Source organism: Oryx dammah, unplaced genomic scaffold (genome assembly GCF_014754425.2).
Source record: "Oryx dammah isolate SB20612 unplaced genomic scaffold, SCBI_Odam_1.1 HiC_scaffold_1, whole genome shotgun sequence".
In the NCBI taxonomy this organism is placed as follows: domain Eukaryota; kingdom Metazoa; phylum Chordata; class Mammalia; order Artiodactyla; family Bovidae; genus Oryx; species Oryx dammah.
In genome coordinates, this window is record NW_024070185.1 from 58,996,870 (window position 1) to 59,022,865 (window position 25,996).

At 51.1% G+C, this 25,996-nt stretch overlaps 3 protein-coding genes across 3 annotated transcripts; 1 reads left to right on the forward strand and 2 right to left on the reverse strand.

Annotated features, from left to right (window-relative positions):
- Window positions 1-190: 190 nt before the first annotated feature.
- NPR2 (natriuretic peptide receptor 2) lies at window positions 191-18,529 on the forward strand. Its single transcript, XM_040264748.1, is given in 23 exon segments — window positions 191-1,627; window positions 2,453-2,658; window positions 8,490-8,603; window positions 8,896-9,031; window positions 9,275-9,369; window positions 9,608-9,691; window positions 9,693-9,741; window positions 9,972-10,056; window positions 10,634-10,754; window positions 10,917-10,991; window positions 11,189-11,266; window positions 11,496-11,600; window positions 11,718-11,789; window positions 14,389-14,548; window positions 14,722-14,877; window positions 14,955-15,123; window positions 15,287-15,433; window positions 15,923-16,046; window positions 16,236-16,304; window positions 17,361-17,535; window positions 17,607-17,705; window positions 17,974-18,065; window positions 18,196-18,529. Coding segments are annotated over 23 exon segments (3,144 nt in total). The 5' UTR covers window positions 191-960; the 3' UTR covers window positions 18,262-18,529.
- A 93-nt stretch (window positions 18,530-18,622) lies between these two features.
- On the reverse strand, window positions 18,623-21,625 carry SPAG8 (sperm associated antigen 8). Its single transcript, XM_040265171.1, has 7 exons — window positions 20,911-21,625; window positions 19,959-20,802; window positions 19,683-19,857; window positions 19,452-19,497; window positions 19,253-19,367; window positions 19,052-19,114; window positions 18,623-18,943 (listed from the first exon to the last, which is right to left on the reverse strand). Exons 1-7 carry the CDS (start codon window positions 20,946-20,948, stop codon window positions 18,767-18,769), a joined length of 1,458 nt encoding a protein of 485 aa, XP_040121105.1. The 5' UTR covers window positions 20,949-21,625; the 3' UTR covers window positions 18,623-18,766.
- A 94-nt stretch (window positions 21,626-21,719) lies between these two features.
- On the reverse strand, window positions 21,720-24,254 carry HINT2 (histidine triad nucleotide binding protein 2). The gene is made up of 5 exons (XM_040265367.1): window positions 23,780-24,254; window positions 22,404-22,544; window positions 22,202-22,306; window positions 22,025-22,097; window positions 21,720-21,905 (listed from the first exon to the last, which is right to left on the reverse strand). The coding sequence occupies exons 1-5, from the start codon at window positions 24,062-24,064 to the stop codon at window positions 21,814-21,816; spliced, it is 696 nt and encodes a 231-aa protein (XP_040121301.1). The 5' UTR covers window positions 24,065-24,254; the 3' UTR covers window positions 21,720-21,813.
- Window positions 24,255-25,996: the final 1,742 nt, after the last annotated feature.

The window sequence follows — 25,996 nt, forward strand, 5'->3', positions numbered from 1 at the left end:
CCGGGCGGCCGGGTAGGGGTGGGGGTGCGGAGGGGCGGGTTGGGGGGAGACAGCAGGCGCCGGAGGGTGGGGCCGGGCGGGGGAGAAGGAGGGGCCGCGGGGAGGGGGCGGGGAAGGCGCGGGGCGGGGGCGGGCGGCTCGCCCGGGGAGTCGCACTCGGCCGCCGCCGGCGCAGCGAGCGGAGACGGCCGGGCCGCGGCGACCTGACCCGGACGAGCGGCGCGCCCGGGGGCCCAGGCAGGGGGCGGGAGGAAGCGCGGGGCTGCGCCGGCCGCCCGGGCCCAGGAGAAGCGGAGCAGAGAGGAGCTGGGACACGGGCGGGGCCGCCGCAGCTCCGGATGGGACCAGCGCCCTGGGCCCGTTAGTCCAAGCAGGAGCTTCGGGAGAAGCCTTCTCAGGGAGATTCACCCCTGCCTTCCCTCCCCTCCGGCCCAGGCCTCGCTTCGCTCCCCGCCGCCCATGGTCCCAGTCCTTCCGCCGCGCCAGCCCCCTCCCACCTTATCCCCCTGGTCCTCCTTTCCGCAGCTCTCTGCCCTCCTGGCCCCTTCGGCTGTGAGGTGCCCCCCAGGCCTTCTGTTTGTATCAGCCTGCCCCCCACCCCCACCCCATCCCAGTCTCGGATCCCCTTTTCCTTCTCAGCTTCAGATTCATCAGTCGACTGTCCACATCCCAGTCACAGACCCCCTCGGTCCCTCCGTCCTCCTGCCACCCTACCCTTAGTCCTCCTCAGTCCCTGCCCTGGGCTGCTGGACCCAGTCCTCACCCGCTCCCTGGGGCTCCCTTTCTCCCTCCTCTTCCTCGCCCATCCCTGCCCCTCTCCTGTGTCCCGGCCCTCCTGGGCCATCATCACTTCTCTTCTGGCGGTCTTCCCCTGGTTCCAGGCTGGGTGGTGCTGGTGTCTCCCTCGCAGGCCCGCCTGGCCCTGGGTTCTGGGGGCGGTGGGGCCGCCGTTTTCTCCCCATGGCACTGCCATCTCTCCTGCTGGCGGTGGCAGCCCTGGCAGGTGGGGTGCGTCCTCCCGGGGCGCGCAATCTGACGCTGGCGGTGGTGCTGCCCGAACACAACCTGAGCTATGCCTGGGCATGGCCACGGGTGGGTCCCGCTGTGGCCCTTGCCGTGGAGGCGCTGGGCCGGGCGCTGCCCGTGGACCTCCGCTTCGTCAGCTCTGAGCTGGACGGCGCCTGCTCTGAGTACCTGGCCCCTCTGCGCGCTGTGGATCTCAAGTTGTACCATGACCCCGACCTTCTGTTGGGCCCGGGTTGCGTGTACCCCGCTGCCTCTGTGGCTCGCTTTGCCTCACACTGGCGCCTTCCCTTGCTGACCGCGGGTGCTGTGGCCTCTGGTTTTTCGGCTAAGAGTGAGCATTACCGAACCCTGGTGCGCACTGGCCCCTCTGCTCCCAAACTGGGTGAGTTTGTAGTGACGCTCCACGGGCACTTCAATTGGACTGCCCGTGCTGCCTTGCTGTATCTGGATGCTCGCACAGATGACCGGCCTCACTACTTCACCATCGAGGGCGTCTTTGAGGCCCTGCAGGGCATCAACCTCAGTGTACAGCACCAGGTGTATGCCCGTGAGCCGGGGGGCCCTGAGCAGGCCACCCACTTCATCCGGGCCAACGGGCGCAGTGAGTGTGGCCCCGGCTGTGTTAGGGCTAGGGGAGGAGGGTCGCGGTGTCCCTGGGGCTGGGCACTGGGAGGCTGTAGATATAGATGGGTGTTGAGGAGCTGATGGTGGTGGTTGGGATCAAGAAGCAGAGGTGGATGGAGCCCCTGGGAGAGGCCCAAGGTTTTTTGGGGGGGGGGGGGGGGGGGGGGCGATGCTGGTGGCCATTCACAGGTAGATGTGAACAAGGAATAAGATAGCATGGAGGGTGAAGCTTGGGTCAGGGAGAGTGTGGGGTTGGGGGACATTGAATCTGGAGAGCAATGTGAGTGTCCTGGAGTAGTGAATGTAGTTGATGGTCACTCCAAAATGTGTGCCTGTCTGTGAGCAGAGACTTCTCAGACTGGGCTGCCAAGACCCCTTGAAGGCATAAGAAGAGTGAGGACTCTGTTAATGGGCTTTGAGGTACAGCAGATTTGGTGGGGAAAGACAGGTAAAGCTCACACTGAGAGGAATTCTGAGCAATCAATGCCTTTGAGCCTAGGGAGAGGCAGGGCAGAGTGGGGGAGTGAGGAGGTCTGGGTGGGAGCAGAAGGCAGGGCTCTGGGAAGGGGAGGGGCTCAAGGGATAGCTCCCTTCCTTTGGAGTCTAGAGTCAGGCTCCGACTTCTGCCAGATGGTCCTTATGACATAGACTCCCAAGGGGAGGGATGGGGGACATCTGGTGGGTGGTTGATAGGTTAGGGCCTCTATTCCTTGCTAAGCATGGAAATGCAGACGGTCAGAAAGGGGGCGGTCAGGGTCCTGGTCCCTCTCTCAGGGGCCCCTCTGTCATGTACCTGCCCCAGTTGTGTACATCTGTGGCCCTCTGGAGATGCTGCATGAGATCCTGCTGCAGGCCCAGAGGGAGAACCTGACCAACGGGGATTATGTCTTCTTTTACCTGGATGTCTTTGGGGAGAGCCTCCGTGCGGGCCCCACACGCTCCATGGGCCGGCCCTGGCAGGATAATCGCACCCGGGAACAGGCCCAGGCCCTCAGAGAAGCATTTCAGGTATCATCTGAATCAAACTCGAAGGAAGGGGGAGAGGAACTTTTGGGGGATTCTCTTTCTCTCACAAGACCCCACAGAAGCCCCAGCAATAGGGCGAGAATTGTAAACTATAGAGGGGAAATGGACAAAGGATTTTCTAGCCTAGTCTCACCTTTGTGGCGCTTTCTCAGGGAGTCTGCAAAGGCCACCTCTTAAGATCCTGGAATGGCTGGCTTTCCTAAGTACCAATGGTAGATATACCGTCAGGGAGAAAAGTCCAGGAGAAGATTTAGTCCCAGCCCCTGGGAGGGCTTCCACCCTTTCTGAAGGCATGATTGCAGTACAGTTAGATATAAGTATGAGATAGGATGTGATTATTGGTCCTGGAAGAGATGCTAAGAATGTGAGTGGTTCAGAGGAGAGAGTCACTATGGGCTGGGTTTAGGGAAGGCTTTTATAAAGGAGGCAAGACTCTATTGTGACTTTAAAGACAGATGTTGTTTTCCTAGTCAGAGTGGGAAAGAGGATCCAGGCGGCTAAGAGAAAAAGACAGGAATGGACCTGTTTGGGGGTCCAAGGCAAACTGACCTGACAAGAAAGAGTGGTTCACTTGGGGCAGATTATAAGAAATAATGTTGCAGGGGTAGCCTCAGCTTAAGAAGAGCCCTGAACCTAAGACTGAGGTGCTTGGACTTGAGTGGCCGAGTTTTCGAGGTTTGTTTGTTTGTTTGTTTGTTGTGATGAGAAGTATACTGACAGAATTCAGGTTGGATTGGAAGAGGAGAGGACTGGAGGCAGTGAGGCCACCTGTATGTAATAGGCTAGAATAGGCCTAGAGGTATGGGCTTGAACTGTGGTAATGATGCGTGTGTGTTCATTTGTGTCTGCTGACTCTTTGCAACCCCATGCACCGCAGCCCGCCAGGTTCCTCTGTCCACAGGGTTTTCCAGGCAAGAATACTGGAGTGAGTTGCCATTTCCTTCTCCAGGGGGTAGTGATGATAGCAGGAATGAAAAGAAATGGATGTGAGAGACAACTTGTGAGAGAGTGACAGGACTCTGTTCACTTTTCTGCTCAAAACTTTAAATGACTGATTTCCTACTGAATGAAGTCCTGACTCCTTATCATGACCTTTAAGATTTTCTACAGTCTGTTCTCAGCCCACTTTTAAAATCTTACTGTCTAGTACTGCTGAGTATGTCAGCGGCTAGACCTCTCTCAAATCCGCGACCAAATGCTGCCCCCCATCTTAATGCTCTCTGCTCCTTCTGTTCAGAGTGCTCTTCCTCCCTTCACCCCAAATCTCTGCCTCTTAAAATCATACCCATGAATTGCTCCCCTCTTCTCCCACCAATTTTTCACTGATTTGTGTGCATAAGTATTTTTTTAACATATTTGTGCATATCCCTCCTTTTCCCAAAAGGATTTGAGGTGCCATATGGGATAACCTTAAGGTCCTTTCAACCCTTAGATTGTTTGACTCTAAGTAGGTATGTATAAGTGCTGGACTTGTTTGGCCACCTTCTCCAGTAAGTGAGGTTTTACATGACTTTTTTTTTAAAATTGGAGGATGGTTGCTTATGAGATTTGTGTTGGTTTCTGCCACATATCAATAGGAATCAGCCACAGGCATACACATGTCCCCTCCCTCCTGAGACCCCCCTCCCATCTCCCTCCTCAGCTCACCCCTCTAGGTTGTCACTGAGCACTGGGTTGAGCTCCCTGTGGCTGTGGCTGTGATTTTGTATTTGGTTGTGTCTGACTGTGAATGACATATCTGTTTGCACTCCTGAGTATGAGTCTGTGACTGTCACACGTGAACCCAAGCAGTGACAGGACAGGTTTTGTTGATGCTGTAACTTTTGCCTAAAACGACCTTCTCACCTATTGTCTGTCTGAATAAGGCATTCTTTAGGACTCAGATCAGTTATCTTCCCTTCTAGAAACAATCCCTGAATCCTCAGGCTGGACTGGATTTCCCACTCTTTGCCTAACTTTGTCTCCTCTGGAACTTACTATTCAGTCAATGTTTGAGTCACTTGAAGGCTGACTTGTTCTATTCGAGTTTATTGAGCACATGTTACGTCCCAGTTGCTGGGCTAAGTACTAGCATACAGCAGAGAACATGACAGATATAGTCCCTGCCTTTTTGGAGTCCACACTCAGTAGAGTAGACCAACATAAACAAATAAGCAATAATACTAGTACAGAACAAATTGTGATGTGGTATGGTACTTAAAAAAAAAAAAAGAATGGAGTGGTTTGAGAAGAGAGTAACAAGGGAATTGTGCTTTAGCTACTGTGGTCAAGGAAGGTCTCCCTGACCCTCCCCTATGGGAAGACTCCACAGCCTTCTGGGCCACATTTTCTTTGTTGAGGGAACACTTCTCTCTCTTGTGGAAGAATTCCTATCAGCCAAGCGGCCCCAGCACTTAGGATAGGGGAGGAGGGATATAGTCCACTAACAATTAGTTACAGACAATTGATCTTTGGATATTGTGTGAAGTGGGGACACCCACCCCTCCATGCAGTCAAAAATCTGAGCATCACTTTACAGTCGGGCCTCCCCATCAGAAGTTCCACATCTGTGGATTCAGCCAACTATGTCATACAGTACCGTGGTCTGTGTTTACTGGGAAAAAAAGCCGCATTATCAGTGGACCCATGCAGTTCATACCCATGTTGCTCAAGGGCTGACTATAAATTAATTCTCAGCTTTCCCACTCACTGTAGGCATTATTCAGACAGAAAAGCAAAGAGGGAGGTTTTGCTACAGTATGAGAGAAGGGGCAGTCAAGAACATGCCACCGGGAAAATCAGGGTGGTGAGGTGGGGAGAGAGGGTGATGGGGTGTCCTCTGACAAAGCTCTTCTTAGCCTTTTCTGATCCTGAAGCCGGGCAGGGGGTTAGGGAGGTTATCTGGTCAGTTTCAGACAAAGATGAAAGAGCAGAGAGGCCACGCCCCAGACATACCTGGCCCACTGTGGTCCCAGACTGGACTAACCTGGAGAAGGCGGCAGCAGAGGCAAGGAGCCCCTGATACAGATATCCACGGCTTTCTAGGCAGGTGTCGTGCCCAAGGAAAGGGTCCCGGCTCACCCTGGATACTAGCTAGAGTGGGGGAGAAGACCCTAAAATTAAGTATGTTGCTATGATTTTTAAACCTGATTAAACCTAGAGGGCAGGAATCATGCCTGCCTGTGTAGTCCCTGTGCCCAGCACATGTTTACTGAGTTGAATCAAGGTGTGTGTTGGGAAGAGAGGGACAGTCAGGGATTCTTCTAGAGAGGAGTAGAGATGGCAGATACTATAAACTGAGATGATCAGACAGGAGAGGGAAAAATGAGTAGGTACGGTGGAGCTAAACAAATGGCTTAGCTCTAAGGACCCAGAGCCTCTGTCTGGACATTTTAGAACATTGGACAGACTGGCCCAGAAACCCAGGCAGAAGCCACCACCTAGGTGACCAGCATGAGACTGGGTTACAGAGGGGGGACTCCAACATCAAGAATGGAAGTTAACAGTAAAGCAAGGGCTGTGTGGGGCAGCATCTCTTCTGGAGACCACCATTCTGTCCATTGATCAGGGTTAGGTGTGGGTGGGCCCGCAGGCTGAGCCGGGTGGCTGCTGACCTTCCACATTCCCTGGGTGCCCTTCTAGCTTCCATCACTGCTGCACTCATTTTTGGCAGCCTTTGCTTTTTTTTTCCCACCTGGGATCCCCTATGAAATGGGACACAGAGACCTACCTTTACCTTCTCTCTAGCCCCTGAGCAAGAACAGCAATTCTTTGGAGGTTCTTCTGCTTCTCTCTCTCTTTTTTAGTAGCTAGTAACCACAGCAGAAGAGTCTAGCATAGCAGTTTTCAATGTGTGGTCTTGGGATCCTGGGGGCCCCTGGAATCCTTTTATGGGGACCATGAGGTCAAAACTATTTTAAAAATACTGAGATGTTATTTGCCTCTGTCACTCTCATTCTTCCATGATTGTACAGTGGAGTTTTCCAGAGGCTACGTGATGTGAGATGATGTCATCACTCTGGCAGCTATAGAAGGTGTGCTTGTGTATTCTTGTGCTTTAAAACTTTGTCAGTTTTTATTTCTCCTATGGTAAATATTGATAGATGTAATCCAAATTACGGACTCCTCGGGGTCCTCCGTAATTTCTAGTAGTAAAGGGTTGTGAGACCAAAAACATTTGAGAACTGCTGGTCTAGCAAACGAATAAACCTAGGGAATTACTTTTTAAATAGCACTGGAAATCTATTATCGACATTTGTATTGAACTATAAATTGTGTGAATCCTGATCTTTTCAAGTTTTTTTTTGTAATGTTTAAAAAATTTTATTTACTTATTTACTTTTGGCTGTCTTCACTGCTGCGCGTGGGCCTTCTCTAGTTGTGGGGAGTTGGGGCTACTTTTGGTGCAGTGTGCGGGCTTCTCGTTGCAATGGTTTCTCTTGTTGTGGAGCACGGGCTCTAGAGCGTAGGCTCTGCAGTTGTGGCGCGTGGACTCAGTTGTTCTGTGGCATGTGGGATCTTCTCGAGCAGGGCTCAAACCTGTATCTTTTGCATTGGCAGGTGGATTCTTAACAACTGGACCACCAGGGAAGTCCCTCAAGTCTTTTAACTAACTTTTTACATTGTCAACCATATCCTACCTTTCTGTTTTTATTTTATTCATTGAATAAGTGTTCCTGAATGAACCCTTCCAGCCCCACCCTCAGTCTCCCTCTCCTTTTAAATTCTGCCTGACAGTGGGAGAGTATTAGCAATGTGTGGTCAAGCATACACATACTCCAGTAAGAATAATTACCTCAGTAGGCAAACTCTAGTCTATATATTGAATGTGTGTTATAAACTGACTTCACTATTTTGTACCGGAGTGAATTGATCTAGAATAGATCATAAGGAATATATCTAGTATCTCTATGGTACTTTAGGGATTAAAGACACGGATTAACACAATTGCTAGAAATGACTAGTTTTAATCTATCATTTCACAAAATATTTTGATCTAAAGTCTTTCCCCAAAGTTGCCATGCCAGTTTTCTGACCAAGGCAGAGAGGCTAGTGACTGTGGAGGCCTGAGGTACAGGCAGAGGCCAGGAAGGGGGAAGTGTGTGAGGGCGGTGGGAGCCAAGCAGGCACCCCCGTGGAAGACGGAGAAGTGCTGACGGTGGCTAGGGAGCAGTGTGCACAGCTGAGACCACATGTGTCACTGGCTTACCTGTGAGGCGTGTGTGGGCATGGGACCGTGTGCTTTCCTTGTGACTCATGACTTGTGGGACTAGGCTGGAATGCAGGGCAGTACTGCATATAGTGGTGTTCTACACACGTTAAAGGAATGGGCTCGTGGCTTTTCACAGATGGAATCACTGTCTCAAAGTATTTCCCCCACTTGTCATAGGACCTCACTGGGTGGGAGCACTGGGCCAACATTGTGCTGATAGCATTAGCAGTATTAACACCAGGGAGAGGAGCTGTTGCTCAGGGTTGTCCTTGCCGATAACAGGTGCCCAGAAAGGAAGGGACCGAGGAGCTGTGAGGGATAGTAGGGGCTTCAGGAAGATGAAAAGCCCATTTGAGGGATGGAGTTGACTTTATCTGTTTCTTAGTCTCCACATTCCCGGAGCCATCCATAGACAGATGGTTCTATCTATCTTGCATGGAGGAGTGCCACCCCTTCTCCCAGATGTATTAAACACACACACATAGTGTTTAGTATCCTCTCAGCCTTCACTCATGTACATTTTATATCATGTGTATTTCACCACGTTTCTCTCTCCTGCTTCCTCTCTTCCCCTAATTCCCATCTTGAATCCTTTTCACTCTCCCATGTGCTGTGGGTCCAGACGGTACTGGTCATCACATACCGAGAACCCCCGAATCCTGAGTACCAGGAATTCCAGAATCGTCTTCTGATTAGAGCACGGGAGGATTTTGGTGTGGAGCTGGCCCCTTCCTTGGTAAGCAAATCTCTCTCTCCCTGAGAGTCAGGCCAGGCTTTGAGGAAAGGCTCTTCTCCCTAACTCAGAATACAGCCTTGGCCACAGAGCCAGCCCTACTGTGGGGGCTGACGGCTTCCATCTGGGTTTTTCCCTTCTGACCTAGTGAGGCAGGGATAGCCCCTTAGCTATGGGAGGAGGGAAGAAAGCAAACCAGGAGGAGGAGAAGAAGGAGACCTCAGAGATGGGAGGGGGGCTGGAGAAGGGGCCTGGCGGGACCTTTGGAGAGCACTGCTGAAGTTACCACCCCCAGATGAACCTCATTGCTGGCTGCTTCTACGATGGGATCCTTCTGTACGCCGAAGTCCTGAACGAGACCATACAGGAGGGAGGCACCCGGGAAGACGGACTTCGAATTGTCGAGAAGATGCAAGGACGAAGATACCGGGGTAATGGAGAGGGTCAGATGAGGGCTAGAGCGCTGCTGTCAGGCTCAGGAGTGGAGTGGGCAGAGGCAAACACAGACACCAGGGGCAGGAGAGAAAGTTAGCTGGGGCCAGAGCACCCGGTTGAGGTGGACACATGCTGAGAACGGGGGCAGGGACAGACCGCCAGGTAACTAGAGGGCTTGGGAAGATAGGAGAGTGACCAAGGGCAGATCTCCAAGTAAGGGGTGCTCCTTTCTGTCTTAGGTGTGACTGGACTGGTTGTTATGGACAAGAACAATGACCGGGAGACCGATTTTGTCCTGTGGGCCATGGGAGACCTGGTTTCCGGGGACTTTCAGGTGATGGGGGAGGAGGCAGGGAAGAGAGTGTGGGTGGGGCCCACAAACCCCGCTTTTAGGGTTCTTATGGGGGCAGAACCAAAGGCACTGGAGGCAGGGCCTTACTTTCTCTCCTGGAGCTGCGTGATGGTGGTGGGGAGAGCGGCAGGTTGGGGAGAAAAGCAGCCAAGTAGCTGGGTATGGGGCGAGGAGGCTGGTGGGAGCAGGCCTGTGGGCCCCGTTCTCTCCATCCTCACAGCCTGCAGCCCACTACTCGGGAGCCGAGAAGCAGATTTGGTGGACAGGACGGCCCATCCCCTGGGTGAAGGGGGCCCCCCCCCCTGGACAATCCCCCCTGTGCCTTTGACCTGGACGACCCATCCTGTGATAAAAGTGGGTGTGTGCAGGGACTGGGAGCAGCCCTTCCTCCCTTTGCTTTCCTTTCTCTTATTTCCTCCTCATGCCCCCTGCCCCCGACTCTTAGCTCTGCTTCACCTCGCCTCCTCTGCCCCTTCCCTCCTCTCTACCTTGAGATGGGTCTGCTCCCTGGGCCTAAGAGCATCGCCCCCTTCTGGCTCCCAAGACAGCACACAGTCTTTCTCAGGGACCCCTCTCCCCTCCAGCTCCACTCTCAACTCTGGCTATTGTGGCGCTGGGCACAGGAATCACCTTCATCATGTTCGGTGTTTCCAGCTTCCTCATTTTCCGGTGAGTTCTGAGCTTTCCGCTGACAGGCTCCCTTAGCTGTAACTCCACCATCTCTAGCCTTTCTTGTCAGTTGTCTTTTAGCCTTGGACTTGTTTCCCCTCCCCGACTTTGGTTCTAGACTGGGTACACTAGTCTAGAATTAGTGATTTTGAGTGGGGTCTTCTATGGGCAAAGGTGAACTTTCCATGGAAGCTACCATGGCACTAGTGGTAGAGAGCCCCCTGCCAGTGCAGGAGATGTGTGGGTTCGATCCCCTGGAGGAGGGTGTGGCTACCCACTCCACTGTTCTTGCCTTGAGAACTCCATGGACAGAGGAGCCTGGTGGGCTGTAATCCATAGGGTTGCAAAGAGTCAGGCAGCATCTTAAGAAGGTACTTTATCTTCAGCCTCTGTGTTTTTACATAAGCACAGGGCTTGTGTCCGACCCACAGAGAGTGCTTCACTCTCTCTCTGTCCTGTCTCTTGGTGTGACAACTGCAGCCTCAAGAGCTGCCGGGAAGCCCCCGCCACCCCACAGCTGGCTTCTGGGGTGGTAGGATCAGGCTTGCCAGTCAGCTGAGGGGTGCAGTCCTTACAGAAAACTGATGCTGGAGAAGGAGCTGGCCAGCATGTTGTGGCGCATCCGCTGGGAAGAGCTGCAGTTCGGCAATTCAGAGCGATGCCACAAGGGTGCAGGCAGTCGCCTCACACTGTCGTTGGTGAGCCCTCCTCTCAGCTGTTCCTCCGCTTTCCTCTGAGTGCCTGTCTTTTCGTACCCTGGACCTTTCCCAGCACGTCAGCCTGTAATGATAGCGTCTGCACCACCACCACCATCTAATGTTCCTTTCATCCTTCCGCCTCCATGTTGCCCTTGGCCCCAGCGGGGATCCAGTTACGGCTCGCTCATGACAGCCCATGGGAAATACCAGATCTTTGCCAACACCGGTCACTTCAAGGTGAACAGTCATCTGCTTATTCTGGTCCCCACCATTTCATCCTGTCTCATCCTCATCTTTCACCTCTTCCCCTCGTCAGCCTCCTCTCTCTGTCCGGCTGAGCTCCTGGGTGCTCCCATAGTTCTCTAGTCTTTCCCAGCACCCAGAGGCTTCTTCAGAAATTAATGTTCCTCTTCCCCTTTCACTCCCACTCTCAGGGAAATGTCGTGGCCATCAAACATGTGAATAAGAAGCGCATCGAGCTGACCCGGCAGGTTCTGTTTGAACTCAAACATGTAAGTCATGGTGTACGGGTTGAGGGCCCAGGATAAACACCGATGTGGAAGGGGAAGGAGAGGACTAGGGAATAGTAATACTGGCTGGGAGGGCAAGTGGGTCATTTTTAAATAACTTTGAGTTGTGAGTACAATTAAGAGAAAGGTCCTCTCCTTTAGTGGTAGATTTCTGTATCTAATTTTTAGCTCTCTTAATTCTCTTTTCTTCCTTTTTTTTTCTTTTGACTAGATGAGAGATGTTCAGTTTAACCATCTCACTCGTTTCATTGGCGCCTGCATAGACCCTCCCAACATTTGTATTGTCACCGAGTATTGTCCTCGTGGGAGTTTACAGGTGTGGGATCTAGGTGGGGATTATGGGGGCAAGGGAGATAGACCCCAAATTACATCAACTGTGTGGGTGACAGTGGGGCTAGGAAAGTCACATCATCTATTCCATGTCACTTACCAGGATATTCTGGAAAATGACAGCATCAACCTGGACTGGATGTTTCGTTATTCACTCATTAATGACCTTGTTAAGGTGAGTCTTCCCCGCTCCTTGAGTTCATCCACTTTAATAATGCCTCCTTTTTTCTGTCTTTGCTTAGGATTTCTCTTCCTGGTCTTCTAAAAATTCCATTCTCTCCACTTCCCCTTATTCTGAAGATTGAGTAATAATGGGTAAACAAGGGATCTGGGGCTTTTGATTGGGAGGAATGAGTTTTATTTGCCACAGAAAGTCTTCGTAGCAAATTTTTATTTTCCTACACTAGACACCTCAAATCTCTCTCCATCATCCTTTTATTTTTTTTAACCTCCAAGAGTTTATATTAAAATCTCTTAGCAGGGAAAAATGAATGGGGTCTCCAAACATACTTATCTTCTGGATTTTTTACCCTCATTTTTCTCTGTCATTTACTCTCTAGCCAATATTTGGCATATCTGCTCTTTTGTTCAGAAAAACTGAAATTCAAAAAGAACATTTTACTAAGTAAATGTAAAGTTTACATTTACATAAAAAGGTAAGTTTTACTTACTTCTCTAAATAAAACTGAGAAGCCAAGGAAAACTATGCTGATCATTTGGTATCTTCTAAGATACTGCTGCTGCTGTTAAGTCGCTTCAGTGGTGTCCGACTCTGGGCGACCCCATAGACGGCAGCCCACCAGGCTACCCCATCCCTGGGATTCTCCAGGCAAGAACACTGGAGTGGGTTGCCATTTCCTTCTCCTATGTATGAAAGTGAAAGATGAAAGTAAATTCACTCAGTCGTGTCTGACTCTTAGTGACCCGATGGACTGCAGCCCACCAGGCTCCTCCGCCCATGGGATTTTCCAGGCAAGAGTACTGCAGTGGGGTGCCATCACCTTCTCCGTTCTCAGATACTAGGCTTCAGCTATTTTCAAGTGACCCAGAGGTCCATGGATTTGTGGAGGTATAAAGTTGCATCTCGCACAGGTGTTTAGAAGCAAGTCCCTGGGTCAGTGAGCTAGCCTAGTGGATCACCTGTACCACACCTGAAGCTGGCTTTGGTTATTCTGCTTAGTTCTAATGAAGTTATTTTAAAAATTTTGTGTGTAATGTAAATTTTGCCATCAAATGAGAGAGAAATTATTAGGTAACGTTGATGCAGTGCTCAACTGGAGGTGTGATGATAAATTATAAGAAAACCATGACTCTTTAAGAGAACAATGATCTGATAGAAAGGTGATTTGTAACAAATCCAGAAGTCTAATCATATCTATATTCACACATTTGGAGATATCCCAAGGTTTGTTGATGTCAAGATGAAACAAATAAGAAGAGTTCACAGAGAGTAGAGTTTTGAATTGTTTAGGCCCAGAGCTAAACATTTAGAGGAGGTTTGGTTAGCACTGTATCCTTTTTCTATTCCACCCGAACTGACTTCCCAGTGGAAGCATCACTCTATCCTCTTATTAGGACCTGCCTTAGAGTCCTTCACAGGCAAAGGTTCTCTCCTGTCTGGCCCTGTGGGGTCAGAAGTTTCAGGCTTCTGGATTGACTTGGCAGCTACCTCCTACCTTGGTCCACTTTCCAAGGTTTTTAAAAAATTTTTTATTTATTTTTGGTTGTGCTAGGTCTCCGTTGCTGCATGTGGGCTTTCTCTAGTTGCCATAAGCAGGGGCTGCTCTTTATTGCAGTGCATGGGCTTCTCACTGCAGTAGCTTCTCTTGTTGTAGGGCCCAGGCTCTGGGTGCTCAGGTTTCAGTAGTTGTGGTTCACAGGCTTAGTTGCTCTGGGTCATGTGGGATCTTCCTGTACCAGGGATTGAACCTGTGTCCCCTGCATTGGCAGGCGGATTCCCATCCACTATGCCACCAGGGAAGTCCTAGGTTTTCCTAATTTACCATCCTCTCCACTTTCTCTCTGGTCCACATTCCCTCTAGTAGATCACTTTTCTTCTCCATCTTGACCTGCCTGCCTATTTACGATTATATGTTAAAGTTTCCAACTGGCTTATCTTCCTTGGTGCGTCTAGGTAGTCTTAATACCTGGATCTCAAAGCATGCCTTCCTGAGCAGTGGCCAAGCATTTGAGGCCATCATGGGTGTAGTATTCTTGGAGTTCACCCTCATGGTTCTGTTCCCTTTATTACTCAGAAGACAGACTGCCCTTCCCAGGGTAATAACTGATAGCTCCCCTTGTCCCTATACTTATGAATGTCTCCTGTCCCTGGTGCTTAGGTGCTGATATCCTGCTTAAGATACCAAGAAGAGATGGTGGTGGTTTAGTTGCTAAGTTGTGTCGGACTCTTGCAACCCTATGGACAATAGCCTGCCAGGCTCTCTGTCCATGGGATTTCCCAGGCAAGAATACTGGAGTGAGTTGCCATGCCCTCCTCCAGGGGATCTTCCCAACTCAGGGATCAAACCCAGGTCTCCTGCATTGTAGGCAGATTCTTTACCATCTGAGCCATCAGGGAAGCCCCTGGAAGAGATGACTCTCCTATTTTTGCCTGCTTCTTTGAGTGGAAACTCTACAAAGGATGCCTTCCAAAATTAGCATATTGTTTTTATGGCCCTGAGATCTTTAGACAGCCAGCTAATGCCCATCTCATGGAGAGGGGGTATCCTAAGCCAGATATGACCCAATCCTATGACTTGATCTGTATCCTGCAGGGCATGGCCTTTCTCCATAACAGCATTATTGCATCCCATGGGAGTCTCAAGTCCTCCAACTGTGTGGTGGATAGTCGTTTCGTGCTCAAAATCACAGACTATGGCCTGGCCAGCTTCCGATCAACCGCTGAACCTGATGACAGCCATGCCCTCTATGCCAGTGAGGCCTTTCCCCACAACCCACTTCTACATTGCCCTCCCTGGCCCTGATCGTTTCCACTTAGGGAGGGTGGGAGAGGGAGATGGAGTGGCAGTACTGTGGCAAGCATTATGGGAATGAGCCCAGGTGGGCTTGGGGATTCCATCTGTGAGGACCTGGTTCCCTCTTTTCAGAGAAGCTGTGGACTGCCCCAGAACTGCTCAGTGGGAACCCCCTGCCGACCACAGGCATGCAGAAGGCTGATGTCTATAGCTTTGGGATCATCTTACAGGAGATAGCACTTCGCAGTGGGCCTTTCTACTTGGAGGGCCTGGATCTCAGCCCCAAAGGTAAGAGTCAATCTACTACCCAGCGCTTCCCCTACCTGGAGGACCTTTTCTTCAACCAAGCCTTTGATCACCCTCAGAGATTGTCCAGAAGGTCCGGAATGGTCAGCGGCCTTATTTCCGGCCAAGTATTGACCGGACCCAACTGAATGAAGAGCTAGTTTTGCTGATGGAGCGATGTTGGGCCCAGGACCCAGCTGAACGACCAGACTTTGGACAGATTAAGGGCTTCATTCGCCGCTTTAACAAGTGAGAGGGCATGACGGGGCAGGGGCTCCCCAGGGATAGAGGTCTCATCAGCCTTAGTGGTTGAGGTGGGGCTGGTGGGGCCAAGAGGGTAGGTGGGCTGGGTAGAAGGCCCCGGGAGTCTTGACCATCTTGGAGCAGGTACCATATCATGGCCTCCTTCCAGGGAAGGTGGCACCAGTATATTGGACAACCTTCTGTTGCGCATGGAGCAGTATGCCAACAACCTGGAGAAGCTGGTGGAGGAGCGCACACAGGCCTACCTGGAGGAGAAACGCAAGGCTGAGGCTCTGCTCTACCAAATTCTACCCCAGTGAGACTTCTGACCCCTTCCTGAATTTTCCTTTGGTATCTGCTCTGTTGCTTTCTACCTCATCCAGCTCCTGACAGCTCCCTTCCCAACCCTCAGAACCCTGCCTTGTCACATCTTGCTTCTGTGAACCCATTCTGGCTCTAGACCATGTTTTTCATTCTGTCTCCAAATGAGCTGTGCTGCCTTCTTCCTGGCCTCCGATCCCTTCTTCTTAGGATGCTGCTCTACCAGAGCTTCACTCCAGTGAGTGCAGGGAGAACAGTCCCATCTTAGGACATTTGGCCTGCAGCCCCAGGGATCCTCTTCCAACCCCCACCACATGTCCACCCTATCTTGTTCTGGACTGTCATGACTTCCCAGCCACCTTCCTTCTCCTCCCCCAGGCTCAGCTTTCATGTTAGAACCCACCTTTGCTCCAGCCATACACTCTTTTCCTCTCCCTTTGCCCCCTTCTCTGAGTCTGGCTTGGACTGTACCCTTGCCTCCTAGTTCAGTGGCAGAGCAGTTAAAACGGGGAGAGACTGTACAGGCTGAGGCCTTTGACAGCGTTACCATTTACTTCAGTGACATCGTTGGCTTCACAGCTTTGTCGGCAGAGAGCACCCCCATGCAGGTGAGAGACAGGTTAGGGGCCAGGGACGGGGTGGGGACCTAGGGAAGCTTAACTGGGGCATAGAGATCCTTGATAATAGGAAAGACTAGCTTGTTCTGGAGTTTCCATATCTTGCCACGGCTCATGTGTTTAGAATTCTTAGAAAGTCAGGCACAAGTTTTAAGGCCTCTACTTTCCCATCCCTTTTAGGTGGTGACACTTCTTAATGATCTGTATACATGCTTCGATGCCATAATTGACAACTTTGACGTCTACAAGGTGAGAGCTGGGGCTGCCCTTTCACTCACACTCCTTTAAAAACCAGTCTCCCTGAACCACACGTGCCTTACCTGCCCTGTGGTCAGTTTTCCTGCTTGAGTCTCCAGCATTCTAGTGCTGGAGTGTCCCTTATAGACAGCTGAGGCTCTGGCACTGTAGTTGTACATCCCAGTCTAATCTCTTGTGAATCCTTGTGGCTTCCCTAGTCAGAACCATCACAAGATCTAGTCTGCCACTTTTTGCCTGAGGGTATGGTCAGAGTCTAGCCATCTTTTCTCTTCATCCCCTCCAGACTTGGAGGAAGCATACAGGATGTGGGTATAGAATGATATATTGGGATGAAGGACAAGCTATGTAGTGAAAGCTTTTTGTTGAAGTCATTGAGTCATTTAGGGTAGGCTTTATGGTGCTTTGGAGTAAAAAGCAATCTGACTTTGTGGCTAACTGTGTGGCCTTGGGCAAGTAGGAGAAGTTCCTTGAGCCTCAGATGTTTTATCTGTATGATGGGAATAATAGACTTATTGTGAATAAGTGCCTAACATTGTGTAGATAATAAATACCCACTCTTGTCCCTTCCCTTTGGATTCACTCTGCCATCTCTTATTTACCATAACGAAGAATTCCCATAAACCTTTTATTTGGATTTACCAATTGTTTGTATTTCCCATTTGCTTTATTAAAAAAAAATCTATCTATATATCCATATAATTATTTTCTGAACCTTGTGCAAGTAAGTGGCAGACACAGTGGCCCTTCGTGCCTAAATAAGTCTGTGTGTAGTTCCTAAAAACCAGGACCTTCTCTTACACAGCTTCAGTACAGTTAACAAAGCCAAGTGCCTGCTTTCTTTCCTTTGACACTTTGGGCTATGTAGGGCTCATTTCATTGGGCCTGCTTCTCCCAGATACTCAGGACCAGGGCACTTATTTGCCAGTCAATGTCTGGCTTCCTGGGTGCCAGGATGACTCATAGTGGTACTCAGCTTGTCTCCTCTTACTCTTCCCCACGCCCATTGATACAGATAGAGATGACCTTTTTTATCCCCCTCTCAATCAGGTAGAGACGATTGGAGATGCCTACATGGTGGTATCTGGTCTCCCAGGGAGAAATGGTCAGCGTCATGCCCCAGAAATTGCTCGTATGGCCCTGGCGTTACTGGATGCAGTTTCTTCCTTCCGCATCCGCCACCGACCCCATGACCAACTGCGGCTACGCATAGGAGTCCACACAGGTAGGGCTGACTCTCCCTCCTGCCCTCATATCCACTTTCTCCAGGCTCTTCCAACCTGTTTCTTCTCACAGGGCCCGTCTGTGCTGGGGTCGTTGGCCTGAAGATGCCCCGCTATTGTCTCTTTGGAGACACAGTGAACACTGCTTCTCGAATGGAGTCTAACGGTCAAGGTGAGACATCAACCCTCAACCTCAGCCTCAGCCTCCATCTGGGTTGGCCTTTTCTTCTTTTCAGAGTTTCTCCAAATCTCTCAATTGGATAGACCGCAGTTCCTGATTGCCCCGTCCTTGGACATATTTTGATTCTAGTGCATGTGCCCTGGGAAGACTGAGACCCTCCTGAAGGATGGTGGTTGGGTAAAGGTCTCTCTGATACTGCAGTTCTTTGGTTGCCTTTTCTTTGATTCTTCTTTCCATCATCTCTCTTGTCCTGCCCCAGCCCTGAAGATTCATGTCTCCTCTACCACCAAGGATGCCCTGGATGAGCTCGGATGCTTCCAGCTAGAGCTTCGAGGGGATGTGGAGATGAAGGTGATGGCAGGCCACAGGAAGGGAGTCATGGAAAGGGAGGATCAATGTGACTGTGGAGGCTGTGGGGGAAGAGAGGGAGGTACAAGGAATAGCAGAAGAATCTGAATTATCTCTGCTCTCCCAATTCCAGGGAAAAGGAAAGATGCGAACTTACTGGCTCCTAGGAGAGCGGAAAGGACCTGCTGGGCTCCTATAAACCCTACTTCTTCTCAAGCCAGACAATCCCCTGCTGCTGGTACCTGGGTGGGCAGTAGCCATCATCTCTCCACACATCAGAAGTGGACATTGTCACATGAGATGGAAACCAACATTCATAAAACCCCCACCTTATAGGGAAACTTGCCCTTTGCAGCTCAGTCTTGTACATATACCTGTCCCTCTCTGGCCTGGTCCCCTTCCTCCCTACCTTCTGTAAATATCTGTATCTAAACCAGAATATTTTGGCCAAATATAAAACAAACAAAAACGGTTATGGGTGACAGTCTGTGTAAGGGGCGGCTCCAAGGAAAGGTTCTGAGGTATGGACACAGTAACTCACAGAATCACTGAATCAGCAGTCTCAGGATGAGAGAAAACACTTTTTATGTAAAACCCTGTCACCAAGTACAGACCAAATTCACTTCCTCCCTACCTCTCCAGTACAGAGAGGAGATTCCATATTCTACATCTACTTGCCTCCTCAGCCCTTAGACAGGAGTAGTTCAACCCCCTCCACCACCCTGCCCCCCTCTCTGACAGGCAAGGGAAGATATTTTTCCTTGTTGGGAATAACTCTCAGGTTCAAAGGGCAACGGCTCCCCTAGAGACAAAGGCACAGGTGTTGAGAAACTGCAGTTCTTCCGGAACGGTGTGTCTAGTGTCCTGATGTTACTGACACCCTGGAGGAGTGCCAGAATGAGGATGGGGCCTGCTCTGCCCCAACCCAGGACAGAACAGCCTCCTCCCCTCCTTTCACCCACTCCCAACAGCCGGTCACTCTCACACACCGGTAGCTGAGGTGCCCTCTCTAGCCAGAAGGTTTCAGGCTGCTCTGTATGGTAGTCGTGGAGCTGTGAGGGAAATACTGCATAACTCTTGGCCTGAAGAGTTAACTCTTCAGCTCTTCAGCCTCTGGGCTGGCTGCTTTCCCACAGCCTGTCAGGACCCAGCTGTACAAGGGTGGGGGGTGGGGGTGACTGCATTCTTACCTTTGTTGGGGCAGGAGGCCTTGCCTGCACCAGCTCCTTTTTGTAGTCGTGGTGTGTCACAGACTCGACCTCAAAGTCCTTCTTTGTGGGTTCCTGCTCTGCCTGCACCTCTTTACTACAGAGGCCTGGGGAGTGTCAAGGGCATTCTCCCCTGACTTTTGTCCTCCCCCTCCCCATTTCCCTTCACCCAGCCTCTCACCAGATTTGTTGGCGCAAGAGCATCTCCAGTATGGCTTCACGCTTCCCTGGGGGAGGTCAGGGAATGGACAGAATAGAGGAGGCTGCTTAAGAAACAGGCCCAGAAGAAACAAAGTTGGGGAAAGGAGGAAAAATTGAGTTTTGTCCTTACACCCCTCGGACAACCATAGGCCCACCCTGATATTCTTTTCTCTACTGGACTCATTCTTGCCCATTCTCTCATGTTTCATACCTCGAATTGGCTGACAGTGGCTTGTTGGGGGCTGGTATGAGTCTTTCTGGGTGGTGCAGGAGGACATGGGTGACTGTGGCTGCAGGGTCAGCAGTCCCCGGTGTCCGTGTCGGAAAAAGAAACTCTCAGAGCCATCCTGCATGACTGGGACTTGATCCAGGTAGTTGGTGGCTCTCTGTAGGCCCCAAGTTGAGTGACAATGATATCCTTCCTTGTACTCACCCGCATCAACTGGGGGCAGCCTTCAAGAAAAGGGAGCAGGTCAAACCTTAATACCTCCTCCTCCCAGTTGTAGAGAAGGCACTGGCCCCGTGGCAGTGTTTCACTGAGAACCGTACTCTTCCCTTCAACTTCGGGGGGCTTCCACAGCCCTCGGGCACCGGGTTCTGAGACTTTCAAAATTTTCCAGGATTGTTTCTGCGGCTCCCAGTGACAGTGGTGTTTGCAGCCAGTATAATTAGGGATAAGATCTCCCCTGGGGTTTCTGAAGCCTACAGGAGCAGAGAAGTTGAACCTAGGGCCATGGCCATGGCCTGGGCTATGCCTAGAATCAACAGCAGGACCAAGATCAGGGCCTTGACCAGAGCCACCGCCAGGACCCTGACCAGAGCCACCACCAGGACCAGGGCCATGGCCAGGATCTCGACCAGAGCCACCGCCAGGGCTACCACCAGGACCAGAACTGGAGCTAGGTCCAGGGTCAGAGCTGGAGTCAGGACCAGGGCTAGAGCTGGAGCCAGGAACAGGGCCAGAACTGGAGCCAGGAACAGGGCCACGGCTAGAGCTAAGGTCATTTGTAGTATAGGGATTCCGAGCAACATGGGAAACATAGACAGGCTGAAAGCCGAGTCTCCCGTGGCTTATCTTGTGGGTAAATCCGGGTCCAGTGTAGCGCTCTGTCAGACTGTCAGAGGAGGGCTCCGTGAGCAGGCTCCCATGAGAGTAGGGGGCTGGGCTCTTTGTCGATAATGCAGCTGCTCTGGCAGTGGAGGCGGCTGTAGCAGCTGCTGAAGCTGCTGCGGTTGCAGCTACCAGGGCCGATCTATGACGGCCATCCCAAGAAGAAAAGGGATCGGAACTGGACCCTAGTCTGTCCGAGCTGGGCTGTAAGTCAAAAGATCTGGGGGGGGGGGGGGGGGAGAAAGTGAAAGCGGCAAAGCTGTCAGCACATTAAAGTCTGTTAACTTCCTTGTCCCCTTCCGCCCGCAGCCAGAGCCGTGGCTCTCACCGCGACTGCGATCTGTCAGTAGACTCAGCGGTCTCCATCTTCCGACGCCAGCTACCGGGTTGCCATAGAGACGGCAAATCTTGCCAGGAGACTGCGCAGAACTAGAGCTAGGCGGACGTGGAGGGTGAGGGTGCCGGCAAGTTCTCTGCGGGGCGGAAGTCTTAAACCCGCTGTGGTTTGGAATGGCTGCCTTCCGTCCGATTTCCCTTCCGCGTCAGCCCGGCTCTTAAAGTTCCGCTGGCCTCCGTACCTAAGCAGGCGTGCTGCGATTCATGGGGTCGCAAAGAGTCCGACTGAGCGACTGAACTGAACTGAAGGTGGTTCTTTGTGTTTTAGAACAGGCACAGGGCTGAGGTATCAGTCAAAGACCTACTTCGTGTATTTATGGAGGAACATTTTTTGAAAGCTTTTAAGGATGAAGAGGCATCAGACAAGTAGCTCAAAAGCAAAATGGTGAGACATGGGCATTAGCCAAAGGGTGGCCACTTTTTTTGGTGTGATTATTTCTCTTCCAGTAAAAGGCCCTCACATTGACAGTCCTCCTTACAGACCCCCCTTAGAATGTGGCTTGGCAAATCTTGGGATTCAGTCTCTTCCTATTCATTCAGGCGAATTCCAACCGCTACTTTTCTAGAAGCCTGTCCCAGGTAGACCACGAGTCTTGAGCTCAGAGATATATAGGCAAATACTCCTTTACAGAATGGGCTTCCTTAAGTGTCTCAGACCATAGTCAAGGGGGATCATAGTCTTGAATCAGTTTTCTTTCCTATTTGTAGTATAAATCATATATTTAAGACAAGGATCCAGAATTGAGGGAGAGTGAGTTTATTAGCTTCACAGGGTGCCGTTTTTCCCCATCCCATCCAAACATCCAGGTCTGGGGTCCTTGGTCATTTGGTAGGTTCAACCTGGAGGCCACTGGAGCTGTCGGCCCCCAAGTACGTGAATGTGTAGGTGATACACAGACTGTGCACCCAACTTGCCATCATTGATCACTGAAATGGAGTTTTGGGTTAGGGGGTGAGGATTATGGGAAGGTCAAAGAATGGTCACACAGAGGGGCAGGTATGAGAATTCAGTCGAGGGAAGGGCTCAGGGGCCAAACATCACTCACCAAGTCGGTATCCATCACCCAGCCCCTCAGCCTTTGCTGTTTTCTTGGCCACAAGGAGAAGGTGTCCAAGAAGCTACAGGGAAAGGGGAGGGAGACAGGTTGCTTCACTTACAGGGAGCAAAATTTCTACAGGAATACAGGGCTCCCCCAGCCAAACCCTGGCCCTGTCCTTCCCACCTGTTGGTCTTCCTCTTCAGCCTGGCTGATCCGAGGAATGGGCTTCTTAGGAATGACCAGAAAGTGCACAGGAGCCTGAGGGGCCACATCCCGGAATACGAGACACTGGGAGCAGTGACAGGCCAGAGGCCACCATGTTACTTCAACAGGCTGGATGGTATTTATGAAATTCCTAGGGGGGTGGGTCCTAAGGGCACCGCACCTGCTGGTCCTCATATAGGATGTCAGCTGGGAGGCTTCGATCCAGGATCCGGGAGAAGATGGTTGGGGCTGCTCCCCCAGGAGCTGCCTGCTGGGCCTTGGCCACTTCATTCCCATCAGTCACACCTGCAGCTCCTCGGACCTGCAGGTGGGTCAGACACACCCAAAGGAGAAAGTTGGCAATACCTCTCTCATGTACTTAGGTGGGGCTGGCAGAGACTGGACTCTGACAGCCATTAATTTCACCCTTCTAAGAACCTTTTAGTGGTTCCCACTAAAAGAGAGAGTTCCTCACTTTCACAGTATCAGCAGCAGGGAGTAGGCCCAGATAATGCTGGGCCTGGTTATATAACAGGCAGTATTACAGTGCAGGTCTCAGCAGTGCGTGGAGTGCTGCCCCTGAAGCACTAAGGAAACCTATCCCTGTTCAGGGGAAAGGGTGCAGAGTGAGAACCCGGAGGCTTACATCCTGGTTCCTATCTTACTACTTTTTTTTTGTTTAGTAGTGTGTGTTTAGTTGCTCAGTCCTGTTAGACTCATTGCGACCCCATGGACTACTGAATTACCTTAGCTAAATCCCTTCTCTCAGCATCAAATATAAAGGGGTGATTTGTATCATCTCTTAAGACTACTTTGGATCTCTTTGTTTATAAGTTTCCACTTCCATTACTTTTTGTCTGATCTTTATGCTGTCTTACTTGTTTTGTTGAGGTTTAATACAACTACCCTGTTTGACACAAGGGCGTCTGGGTGTCACACCTGACCTCTTCCTGTGAATTTTGCTTCCAGTCTCCTGAATCAGTGGAGGGAGGAGTTGAGTCCACACAACCCCAGGCCCAGGGAACTGAGTAAGTCCCAGTTTCCCAGGGGCTGAAAGAAGGCTGAAGTCAGAGGTGGCACATTGTTGGAGAAAGGGACGAGGTGCATCTGACTTCTTGAATCGTTCTAGTAAACGGGGAGAAGAATGGCTTCCAGAACGGGGGGAAAAAAATGGCTCCCTCTAACTCTGCAGGGCTCACCGAGGAGCTGCGGGGGGGGGCGGGTAAGCCTTCGGTTGGCTTGGAGAGGGCAGCACATGGTGCAGTGACCTTGTGTCGACCTCGAGGCCAGGGACTTTGTACGGCATCGGTCATCGCCGGCTCGTTTCTCCCGCGGCGAGGTTTTAAGAGAGACCACCGGGACCATCAGTCCGACCTCGGCGTAGAGCCCTGGAGCCTGTGCTTCGGGAGGGGCAACGTACCCCGCCGGGCACTCAGGCTGCGGTCCCGCGAGGCCTTAGGGCTGCTCTAGCCGTGGGAGCCGAGGAGGAATGCAGTCCCCGGCCCTGGAGAGAGTCAGAGCCCGCGGGATCCCTTCCTCGCCCCACAGCCACCTCACCTGCACCCCCCGAGGCCCTGCCACCGCCACCGCCCGACGCGCCACGCAGAGCCCGGCGGCCAGCACCACTGCCGCTGCCATCTTTCCCTCGGCCGCGGGAACCTCCCACCTGGGCCAGCACTCGAGCTCCGCAGCCTGCTGAGGTGGGGCAGCAGGGAGCCGGCGAGCCACTGCCATTGGCTCCGGCCGAGGCCGGAAGCGAACTCCGTCATCCCATTGGGTAGCGTTCCTGGGCCCGGCACTCCACTGGCTCCGCCGCCATGGTGGTTTGCGGAATCTTTTCATCCCATTGGCTTCTTGTGCCAACTCGAGGGTGAAGTTTTTACTCCATTGGCTTCGTCCTCTGGTCAGAGTGAAAGTTCCTATACCATTGGGTCCCCTCACTAGTTTTCGCTGTGAGATAGTTTCTCACTCTATTGGAAGGACTGAGACACCTGGAGGTGGGATTTTCCTCCAATTGGCTCTCAACACAAACTCGGCCCATCCTAGGCTGCGGCTCCCGAGTAGTGGGGCTTTTACCGTATTGATACCGCCTAGTCGGGTCGGGCCCCTATTGGTGGGCTGAGAGGAAGGGGGCGGTGCTCCGTCACCTGCCGCGCAGAAGCTCATTGGCCAGTAGGAGGGCGGGGTTTAGAGGGGCGGCCACTCGGCGCTTATTGGCTCCAGGACACTAGTACGGAAGTTCTAGACCGCAGGGGTACCGGGGAAAGAAGCGGGTGGGGGACTCCTGGCGGATAGGGCTGAAGGTGAATAGGGACGTGATCTTTTTTCAGCTGGTGGGATAGTTACCCAGCATTTCCCCCAGAAACAGTTTCAGCCCTTTGACCATTTCAAAGATGTTAACTTATTCGTCTGAGGGCAGTTCCTCCTTAGTGTATGTGCTTGTTCACTCCAAGACTAAAAATTCTGCAGTTTGTTTTCAGGGCGGTTTTGCATTTTTCTTTCTTTCTTTTTATTTTAACGGGCGGGGCAGAAGTGTCCTGTCTTTGTTGCACGACTAATAAGCAAAGGAATATGTGTCCAATGTTCTTTCCTGTTCAGAATAAGTATGTGATACGGTTAGCTCCGTGCCTGGCATTTTCAGTGAGTCAGGCGGGTTCGAAGGACAAGGGAAAATGCCTTATGGCTAGGTTAGAAGTATATTTTGTTCTGCTATATATTTTTTGACATCAGAAACATGGAATCACAAAATGCTAATATACTCTAATATACTCAAACCAGGTGAGTTTTAGTCTGATGTGTAATACAGGGCAAAAGTCACCACTGTGTCTTTTTTGTTTTAAAGTATATGACCTGACATATATAGACATTCAAGAATTAATTGTGGAATGGATAACATTTGGTGTTTTCTTTCATTTCCTTTTCCATAATATATAATACATATGTATTACATCATGTATGGATGTGAGAGTTGGACTGTGAAGAAGGCTGAGCGCCGAAAAATTGGTGCTTTTGAACTGTGGTGTTGGAGAAGATTCTTGAGAGTCCCTTGGACTGCAAGGAGATCCAACCAGTCCATTCTGAAGGAGATCAACCCTGGGATTTCTTTGGAAGGAATGATGCTAAAGCTGAAACTCCAGTACTTTGGCCACCTCATGCGAAGAGTTGACTCATTGGAAAAGACTCTGATGCTGGGAGGGATTGGGGGCAGGAGAAAAAGGGGACAACCGAGGATGAGATGGCTGGATGGCATGACAGACTCGATGGACGTGAGTCTGAGTGAACTCGGGGAGTTGGTGATGGACAGGGAGGCCTGGCGTGCTGCGATTCATGGGGTTGCAAAGAGTCGGATACGACTGAGCGACTGAACTGAACTGAACTGACATATTACATTCTTGTCACAATTCCTTATCCTTTTCACAAATCTTATCCTTTTCACAATTTCCCATAGTATTACATAGTCGATATAAATACTTTGTAATGGCTGCATAATATTAATACTTCTTTAAATGAGTTGATGAGTTTAAATGAGTTTACCCTTCTTTTATTGTTGACTGCTAGTTCAATTGGTTTTAGTTAACGGTCATCGTGGTGCTAATTCCGTGAAAGTGAAAGTGAAGTCGCTCAGTCATGTCCGACTCTGCGACCCCATGGACTGTAGCCTATCAGACTCCTCCATCCATGGGATTTTCCAGGCAAGAGTGCTGGAGTGGATTGCTATTTCCTTCTCCAGGGAATCTTCCCGACCCAGGAATCAAAGCCGGGTCTCCCGCATTG